The 10,897-nt window shown below is 37.3% G+C and overlaps 1 protein-coding gene across 2 annotated transcripts in view; it reads right to left on the reverse strand.

Annotated features, from left to right (window-relative positions):
* The window catches only part of PALLD (palladin, cytoskeletal associated protein), a 353,019-nt gene extending 342,456 nt beyond the window's left edge, over positions 1-10,563 (reverse strand). For both annotated transcript variants that reach the window (XM_033134495.1, XM_033134494.1), the window contains exon 1: positions 9,671-10,563. In XM_033134495.1, the coding sequence (XP_032990386.1) occupies positions 9,671-10,563 (893 nt within the window). The remainder of the gene's footprint in view (positions 1-9,670) is intronic.
* Positions 10,564-10,897: the final 334 nt, after the last annotated feature.

Below are 10,897 nucleotides of genomic sequence, written 5' to 3' on the forward strand. Positions count from 1 at the left end.
CTAAAGCAAATGAAGAAACATGTCAAGTATACTTAATGTAACTCTACAGAAAAGATTTGATGAAACCTCGGAGTCAAATTCTTTCAAAACAACTGTTTCACAGTAGTTTGCATAATAATAAATTAAACTTCCAAAAAGTACATTCTTTTCCTTCTGAGAGCTTTGCTGTATGGTATAATACTTAGTAGGAAGAAAATGTAAAACCAAAGCCAGTTAATCTAGCTGGGGGAAAAGCCTGGATTGGTTACGCAAATTATTTTTAGCTTTCTTCCTCCTAAAATTATTGGAACACAAAAACAGGGAGTGGTTAAAGTTTCAGGGAACCACTTTCAATTGGCTTTGGCAAATATTTAACAAGGAACCATGAAGTAAACTCAGGAAAATTGCTAAACCATTTGAAAAGAATCAAGCAAACAATAGTCAAAGAGATTTGATTTTTGGAAGGCTTTCCGGGTTGACTGTAATCCACAATAAGGATGACCTTCACACCTCTCAGGTTTAGAAACAGAGGATGAGGAGATCATTAGTTGCAGGAGGAAAGGGTAGAGATGGAAAGAAAAGACTTTTCTTTGGCTTTGATCCCATCCCCTGTAGCAGTGAAGGAACAGAGAGCCAAGTGAGGTAAAAGTTTCTAGAAAATGACAATAGACAGTGACCAGGGGAAAATATGTCACTATACTCCATGGCAGCTGTGATTCTGACCTTGAGATGTAAATCCAGGACTCACAGGATCAAAAACACCTGTCGACATATTTTGTATTCCTTATAAATGATTTGTTTATGTTGAAGCATGCCCTCTCCATAAGCTCTACCATTGTGAAAACTTAGCAATACAAAAGAGAATTGTCAGGTGAAGATTTTAAAGAAAAGAAACCAACTCAAAGGTTTTTGAGAAGGTAAAGGGTTGGCAGTTTATAGCAAATTGACGGCAATAAACAATAAAGTGAACATTTTATAATAATAAGTAACTTTATAATAACATCTTAATGTTTATTAAGATATTACGATGCGCCTGTCACAGTTTCAAACTCTTTCCCTGTGTTAATTGACTTAACATTCATAATAACACTAGAGGTAGGTACTCTTATTATTCCCATTTTACCAACAAGGAAACTGAGGCACAGAAAGGTTAAATAACTTGCCAAGGGTACCCTTCTGATACGAGATAGAGCCAAGATTCACACTCTTGCTCCAGAACCTGTATTGTAAGTTACTAAGCTCTTCTGCTGCTTGTTCTATAAGCATATATATTTTTTTATGCACAAGCATATTTTTAATTCTAAAGGGAGTCTCTGTGACTACCTTGATTTCTTAGGAAAATTTACGTTGGTGTTTGTTTTTTGATTGGTTTTCTTGTTAAATCCAGAAATTTGGTCATTGAAATGTAAAGTAAAATAATGGAATTGATTCCTCAGAACAGATGCTACCGTAGTTTACTACTGCTACTTCACAGCCAGATATCATGACTGTTACAATCAATTCAAATTTAGACTACAGCAATACTCCACATTTGCTTTGAATGTCAAAGTTGCATCTTGGTTCATCAAGCTATCAGTCTGAGCAGCGTTATCATGTGCAGTGTGCAATGGGCCTGTCACAGCATCCTGCTGTCATAGGTTGACCAAGAAGAGGTGACAACGCAGCTGTTATCACTCTCTAAAGTTCAAATCATTAAACACCAACTCAGGGGCAATATTTCCTGTGTTCAGTGATATTGAGTTATCCCATTTCACTCACTGGTCTACAGAAGCAGATTCAATATCCTCATTAATGACGATCTTTTGTCAGTTCAAGTATTGCAGAAGTATAGCTAATTTTTCAAATGAGAATTACACTTGAGTAGATGTTGGATGGAAACAGGTTGAAAAAGAATAAGAAGGATAGTACAGAAGACAAAACAGCATGATATGTCATTTCCCTTTATTAACTCAGAAATCACCTTTGTGGAGGAATCAGAGATAAGGCTGTAGCTCCATTTCATTGAAAATAAAGGTATCGCTCTGCTGCTTAATATCTTTTGATTTCTAGTTCAATGGCAATTTAATGTTCCAGGGAACATTTACTGTCCTCCGTAAAATATGAAAGACTTAGTTTTTTTTAATCCAATGCAAATGTGCAGGGGGAAAAAAAGATTTTTAAATGAGTTAAAAGAAATGATAAAAGAATGAAAAAAATAGGGAATTATACAATTAGATGGTGCCATTTCCTTTGGATTCTGCCACATTTTGCTTCCTCCTACCACTCCAATATAGTGACGGAGGGGAGGCAATTGTGTTGGTGAAATGGTGATATACAACTCTTGTTAATTTTCAGACTTTTCCTAGTTCTAGAAAGGTAAGAAATGTGTGTGTCTAAGTGCAGATACTTTTTCTTAACAATGAGAGACTCATATACAAATTTTTGTACCCTCGACAGCTAATAAACTGGGGAGACCACACCATAAAAGATCTTTGGCACACGACTGAATATATGTATAATAGTCTATTAAGGTCATCATGAATTCAAAAGAAGAACATTTTGAAAAATTCTAAAATATAACTAAAATAACGTAGAAAATTGATTAACTTATAATTCATGAGAGCAAATGGCTAAGAGCCAACCTACCCAATTTGCATTTTTAAAAACCAAGACTTTTTCTGGATGGTGGTTAAGGATTAAACCATGTCATTTATTAGAAATAATGCTGTGGAACATACTAAATACATAATTGGGTTACTAGAGTAAAGTAAAAAGTCAGTATTTTTCAATAAATATAAGAATAACAATTTATACCTGTGTGTCTACGAACCATCTTAAGATACAAAACGTTGCAAACACAGTTGAAGCCTTCTGTGTACCCCTTACCAACCATATTCTTCTCTATCTCTATGGTTACTGCTATATGAAATTTAGTATTTGTCATTCCTGTGTATTTTTCTATACAATACTCTTACTCTATGCTAACCCTGAAATAGTCCTGTTTTGCAATTTTAACTTCATATGGATAAATTTATGCAATCAATATTCATTTTTGTTTTTTTGCAACTTTTTTCTTGGATTATTACGTTTGTGAGTTTCAGACATCCCAATTCATGAAGATCTAGTTCATTTCTTGTATGAATATATAGCACAATTTGTTCATTTTATTTTTCTTTCTAGCTTTATTGAGATATAATTGACTTACAATGGTGTAAATGTAAGGTGTACAATGTGATGATTTGATACATGCATATATTGTGAAATGATTACCACAATAAGGTTAGTTAACATCCATCACCTCATATAATTACAAGTGTGTGTGTGTGGTGAGAACACTTAAGATCTACTCGCTTAGCAATTTTTAAGTACAGAATGCAGTATTATTAACTATAGTTGTTACCATGCTGTACATTAGATCTCCAGAACTTATTAATTTTGTAACTGGAAGTTTGTACCCTTTGACCAGCTTCTCCTTATTTCCTCCATTCCCCATCCCCTCGCAGCCACCATTCTACTCTTCTGCTTCTGAGTTTGGCTTTTTAAAGATTCCACATATAAATGAGATCATACAGTATTTGTCCTTCTCTGTCTGGCTTATTTCACTAAGGATAATGCCCTCAACATCCACCTATATTGTCGCATGGCAAGATTTCCTTCTTTTATATGACTGAACATTATTCCACTGTGTGTGTGTGTGTGTGTGTGTGTGTGTGTGTGTGTACACATTTTCTTTATTTGTGTGTCACCTTTTCTTTATTTATTCATCTGACAATAAACACTTAGGATGTTTCACAATGGATATTATCAAAAAGACAAGAGGTAACAAGTGCTAGCGAGAATGTGGAAAAAAGGGAAAACTTGTGCATGTGCTCTGTTGGTGCAAATGTAAATTGATATAACCACTGTGTTAAACAGTTTGGAGGTTCCTAAAAGAATTAAAAATAGAACTACCATATAACCCAGCAATCCCACATCTGGGTATGTATCCAAAAGAAATGAAACCACTACCTCAAAGAGATACCCATTTTCTTTTTGATGAACATTTAGGTTCTTTCCAGTTTCTTTGAAACAATGCTATGAACAGTCTTATATATGTATCCTTGTACACATGAGCTAAAATTTCTTTTAGGTATGTACCTAGATGTCTAATTTATTCATTTATTTATTCAATATATATTGAGCACCTAATACATGCCAGGCCCGATTCTAGGCCCAGGGGACACACAGGAAGAATCAGATGGAAGTCTCTATCCTCATGGGTTTTGTATTCTACTGAGAGAGAGAGACAATTTAAAAACAAAAAATTAAACAGGTAAAATGTAGGCTGTATCGATAAGTTCCATGGAGAAAAACAAAATAAGAGAGTGGAGTACCAAGTACAGTGGGCAGGACCTGTTCCTTTGCAGTTATGGAAGGCCATACTCTGAAGGTGACATGTGAGGAGACATATAAAGGAGACGAAGGAGCCAATCCTGCATATATCTGGAGGAAGAGCATTCCAAGTAGAGGGAACAGCAAGTGTGCAGGCCCTGAGACTGGAACATGCCTGGCAGGCCATCATTGTGGCTGGAGTGGATTAAGCAGGGGTGAGTAGTAGGGAATGAAGTCAGGGAGATGGGGCCTTATTCCTGTTTATAAGGACTATAGATTTTACGCTGAGTGAGATGAGAAGGCCATGGATAGCTCTGCACTGTGTTGTGATCACAATTTCATTAAAAAAATATTATGCCATGTGCTGCATAGAGTGTGGTGAACAAAGATGGAAACCAGGTGACAGGGATGTAAATATCCCAGAGAAAGATGATGGTGGCTGGGACCAAAGCCTCATGAGTGGAGGTCGTATGAAATGGTAAGATTCTGGATATATTAAAGGTAAAGCCACCTGGATTTACTGGATGGATTGGATGATGTTAGTTGTGAGAAAAAGAGGAGTCGATGATAACTCCAAGATTTTTTTCCTTGTACAGCTGGAAGGAGGATTGTCATTTGTTCACATGGAGAAGATTCAGAAAGAGAAGGTTTTGGGAGCAGAGGAGAATCAGAAGTTCAATTTTAGATACATTAAATGTGACATATCTATTAGATATCCAAGTACAGATGTCAAGTAGGAAATTGGGTTTAAATAAAAATTTAGGATATATACATACATCTTTAACTTTATTGTATATCACAAATTGTTCCCAAAATTGTTTGCACCTATTTACATTTCATGTTAAAGAAACAACACTTGTGAATTTTTCATATTGATAACCTGATAGTACTATCTGGTGTCTCATTATTGACAATATTCTTTAACAAAAACAATACTCCTAAGCCACCTGACTTTTCACTTTACAAGCACTGCATATTCATAACCTACTGGCTGTTGCCACATTTTCCTGAGCCAAAGTGGTCCATAAATGGTATATACCATACACCATTAGTAAGAAAAGTGATCAGTGGCTTGTTTTTACATCTATTTTCTTTTTATTCATACATTAATTGAAACTTTCCTAGGCTAATAATGATGACCTAATAGGCATCTTATGGTTAGATATGAGTAATTGTACTTAGAATATTAAACATGCTTGGACTATTACTGGATTCCATTTTTACTGAAATAAATAGGTGTTTAAAAGTGTTTTGTTTTGTTTGTCTTATGAGGCCGTTCATATTCCCCTTACAATATAATTTGAATATGAGGATCGTTTGGACTACTGTTTATGAATTGGGAATTATTTGTTTTGTTTGTACTTATTTGTTGGAGAATAGTGCCTTCCCACGAAGGAGGGAGGGAGGAAGAGGGAGCGGGAGAGGGAGAGAGAGAGAGAGAGTGGGAGAGAATAACTATAAATGGCTATGTTTTTTTAATATAGAAAATGTTGTGGAAATTATAAGGATATATCTTTAAAGATATTTGGAATATAAATTGCAATCCTAGAAGATTTTTGAATATGTCAATTCTACTGATCTCCACTTCCGGAGCTTGTCAGTAAGCCTTGCACAATTAGCAAAATAGCAGTGACTGTGGCTAAATTTTCTCTTGAATCACTGTAGTACATGATCAGGAATCAGAAAACCTGAGTTATATTTCAGTCTTCATGACTAATTATTTTGTTTCTAGGCAAATAATTTCATAGTTTTCTATCTTAGTTTCCTTATATTTAAACACTTTAGAACATGATTGCCATAATAAAGTATTTTTAAAAGTATAAAATGAAAAATATAGGACTTATTTTTATAATACTAGGGTAATTTTGAACTAATAGCCTTCATGATTTTTCTGGTAACTCACAAAAGTTGAGAACGGAGAGAACGGGGAAGGGGATATGTCTTTATTAGTTGTGAAGGAATGCGTGAGAATATAGAACAACAGAACATAATCAGAAAAAATATGAATTCTGACTTGATGTTATTTAATGTAATAATTCAAACTGTAAGATAATTTGCATGTAATTTAAGTAGTGTCTAAATTGTATATAATTTCAATTATTACACACAAGGGTTTCTTCCATCAGTTTTTCTCTGTTTCGCTGAGTTTTTGTTGGAACTATGCAAGAGTCGAGGAGGAAAATAGAATTTTTTAAGTTCTATTTGTGGTTATAACTGGTATTTGTGCCAGCTGTACTGATGGGAAGGTGAAGTGATTGTATATAAAGTAGAAATGGCTTGAAATGACTGGCCTGGCTTTGATCCCACTGTTTCCATCAATCTTCCCTTTCACCGGGGCTACTTTATCTCTAAGTTTCACTATGTCCAGGTTCCCAGACCAAATGGATTCTACTTAGGCCAAACTTAAGAAGCTCCAGGCCAGCAGCTCAGTAGCCCAGCCATGTCAGTCTAGCAATTTGTTTCCCTATTCTGGACCCAGCACAAGTTTACTGACTGAAGTCCTGCCTCATTTAATCATGTCTGAGTCTCTATTCCTGCTCTGCCCTATTGTCCTTTTGGAGCTTTGCCTTTCTCTTAACTAAAAGGCTTTGCCTTTTTCCTGACTAAACTCTTGAAGGGTAGCATTTTTTCCCCCTATTAACCAGTCGCTGTATCTGGAATCCTGATACCTGTTGCCATATTTTCCTGTGGTGCATTCATTTTAAGTAAGCTTGGACGTTACCATTGTCCACTCACCTCCCATATAGTTGCCAACTTTTCAACACTGGGTGGCCCTATGCTTACCAGCCAGTGTCTATTGGGCCTTTGCTTGTTGCTTGTTACAGGTTCACTTCCCACTTCACCTGCTTCTGGGACCTTAGGAGGCAGCCTACCACACAATAGGTCTGTCTAATCTCTGAGTCCTCTGGACTGACTCAGTATGAGTCAGGCTCTTAAAGGCCCCAGTGCAGGAAACTCTTTGTTAAAGGTTTTCTTCCTTGTGAAAAATTTCCTTCAAAGACAATTTTCTCTTTAGGCTATCATAAGTCTCATGTGGAAAAGGAGCTCATGGGATGTTCTTTGTCATTGGGTGCACTTATAAGTGCACGGTAGAGAGAACCGGAATCTTTAGAAACAGAAATTAAGAAACTCCAATGCACACTTCCTTTGCCCCTCAAAAACAAAACAAAACAAAACAAAAACCCTCAAAAGAATACAAAAATGACTAGCTAACTAAACAACAGAGCATTCTCAACAAAGACCTAATTACTATAGAAGGGCATAACTTGAATGACTAATGAACAAACGTTGGTCATGAACATTGGTAGACTGAGAGATGGCAAGAGAACACTAGTTAATAATCGTGTAGCTGCTAACTAAATTAATGCCACTCTCCCTCTATAAGAAGAAAAGAGGCAGAAGCATGAATTTGAGGGCCCTCCAAATGACCAAAAGTTTAAGTGAACACTGGTATACCGTAGTACTTGTGGTCTGCTCACCTGAATTAATCCTTTGATGTTAAGTGGATTAATATTTGTTATTTTTGAAAGGCATGGTATGCTTACTTGCCATGGTAATACATTTGGAAAGGGCCTATTTTGGAGGTAAATGTAAGTGGAGCCTTATGTATTTATTATAGATCGAAAACATGTGGAACTGTTTGAGAGACATGTAAATGTATTTCTAATGAAGAATGATTTGTTTCTGAGATTAGTGGGTTTTCAAAAAGTTAAATGGATTCCAAAAGAAATATTCAATTCCATCTCTAGCATAGGCAAAACTGAATGAAAGAGAAATTCTTCATGGGAAAGATATATATGCAGAATTTAGGATGACATATTTAATTAAATGAACACATTAAGAAGTTTTCTACTGCCCCCTGCTGTCAGTTTCTAAAAGAAATGTTGTAACATTATAGTGAAAGCTGCCTTTGGTGAATTAGTTGAACAAATTGGTTAGGAAAAAAATTCACTGCCTCTAATTACACAACTAATGCTAATACTTGTTCCACGTTTGTGAGCAATGACTTGTCAAACTGATAAACCAACTCTAACAAAGCGTGTATTAGTGGACGTAGGATGAGAGGTAAAGTTTTTGATTTGTGAAATGCTGTGTCAATAAAAAGTACCAGTGCTTTTTAACTAATGGTGTCTACTTTACCGTTGCTCCAAATTTCATAATTTTGAATTTACTTTTTAATATTTACGTAATTTAGGCAAAACACTCTTGATTAATAAAAGCAAAACTTTCAAAATAAATGAACGAATGGTTTATTTTTTTAATAGTCAAATCCTAATTTGAAATGTTATTTTCATTTTGGTGTATGAAATCAAGACACAAGAAATAATAAAAATCATATGTGATACTAATGCAGCTGTCACTAGGTGCTAGATACTATTTTATGTTTGTCACATATTGTTTTATTTACTCATCATAAAATTGAATGAGGTAGGAATTGTTATGATTGTTATGATGAAGAAACTGGGTCACAAAGTAAGTTGCTTAGGTGTCACAGATGGGAAAAGGTGGAGCCATGATTGGAAACCCTACAGTCTGACGCCCGGCTCACTCCTCTTAACCTTCTGCACAGAAGATATAAACTCTGCAATTAAGGAGGAGGAATTTCTAGAAATTGTAATGGACATGGTAGTGTAAGTGTTTACTGACTCCAATTAACTGCACACTCACCTGATTTTTAGTTGTTTTTGCTGTACCCATGCTCTAGTGGCCGGAGACTGCATGAAGAACAGAACTGTGGCACTCTGGGTTTGGTTTCTCTTTCTTTGTTAGACCAGTTCTTCCCTCCTTGGTTGCATCACACCAAAGACATGTGGGTGGGATTACCTTATGTGACCGTGTGCCGATTTGGCAAACGCCTCAGACCGGATTATATATTGGGTGGCTATTCTTGTGGTTGGCATCTTCCCACCTGTGGCCTTTCCTCTCTGTACTGTCAGACAACTTCTAGTTTTAGCCACACTTTCAGCCATCTCCAGCAACTCACATTCAAATTACACACACACTTTTCACAGTACTTTGAATAAATCAGATGCACATTTTAAGTTTCCCTGGCTGTTATTGATGTTGGAATCTGATAGGACAACCTATTTGTGCTCCTTTATGCCTGTCCAGTCCTTTGCCTTCCCACTTAGTCAGTATCATGTGGTTCATTACAACAGATACATCCCACCAGGGATGGCTAGTATTTGTAATTCTGGGAGGCTTTGGCCTTGCAGGGATTTGAGAACACTACCTCAGTCTCCAAAGGGCTAACTATATAGGAAATCTCTTCTCTCCCCACATTAAAGCAAAACCAACACTCAACAAAAATCGTTTGATATTCATCATAAAAAATTCTTACCTGACTCGAGGAGTTGGGTTGCCAGTGACTCTACACTCCAAATAAACTCTGCTTCCTTCTGCCACTTCTTGGCTCCTCAGCTTCTGGATGAATCGAGGGGCTGATGGGAAGTGGAGTGCATTCTGGGGCTGTGGGTGAGAGATGCTATTGCACGGCAGTGCCTCATCCCGGTCTGCTCCGTAGCAATGCCTGGCCTCAGGTAACTTGACCTCGGCTTCAATCTCCTGTTGGTCTCCGGTGGGGCTCTGGCTGGCTGAGGCACTCATCAGGGCAGAGGGCTGATTTTTAGGAGACAGGTACCCACTGTCTGGTGAGGAGGACTCCCCATTTGGGCTTCTGTTTCTTGGCTTTGCTGCTTCTCTAAATATGGATGTCAGCTCCTCGATGAAATTAGCCGCCTTGTCACACAGCTGGCTCTGGGAGCCAGCCTTACCTTGAAATGCTGGTTTGGACTTGACGCTTGTGTCAGGAGTTTTTGTACCACGTTTTTCAGCCTTTCGGAGGCTCTGGATATAGCTGGGTCTGGCAAGCAGGGGTGAGATGGCAGGTTTCCTCTTTGAACCAGGTGAGGAGATACTCTCAGTGTGTTCTCCTGGCCTGTTATCTGGAGGTCTTCCCGAGGAAGTTGGCTCACACAATTTGGTGTCCTTTCGGGAAGGATTTTCACAGAGGCTTCCAGGAGAGTTGTTGAAAATCTGTGAAATTTCCTTTTCTGAGTCAAAATCTTCTGTCTCAGAGTTGGCTATAGCTCTCCGGGCCAGGTCAAGGCTCTTGTTTATCTCTTCCTGGCTGAGAAAAGCAGATAGTTCAGGGAAGAAGTCAGCATTCTTGCTGTCTTCCTGCATGTCTGACAGGGAATCATAGAAGGAGTCATGGGAGGAAGTCTCTGACATATTTGAACAGTCTTCATACACTCTGTCTGCTTTCAACAGGAAGGCCAGAGGCGCTGGAAATCAGTTTACTTCTGTTCTGAAAGACAACATAGAAAGAATTGCCATTAGTAGTAATTTGTGTGTGTGTGTGTGTGTGTATTGCCATAATACTACTAATTTACAAGTCAGGAGAAACATTACAGTGAACAATATATACAGCTGACCCTTGAACAACACAGGTTTGAACTGAGGGTTTTTTTCAATAATACAGCCGGCCCTACCTATCCTTGGGTTTCGCATATGCCAATTGAACAAACCATGGTAGAGAACTATTTTTGCATTCCCAACTGCAGAT

The sequence above is a fragment of the Rhinolophus ferrumequinum genome, chromosome 18 (genome assembly GCF_004115265.2).
Source record: "Rhinolophus ferrumequinum isolate MPI-CBG mRhiFer1 chromosome 18, mRhiFer1_v1.p, whole genome shotgun sequence".
Classification (NCBI taxonomy): domain Eukaryota; kingdom Metazoa; phylum Chordata; class Mammalia; order Chiroptera; family Rhinolophidae; genus Rhinolophus; species Rhinolophus ferrumequinum.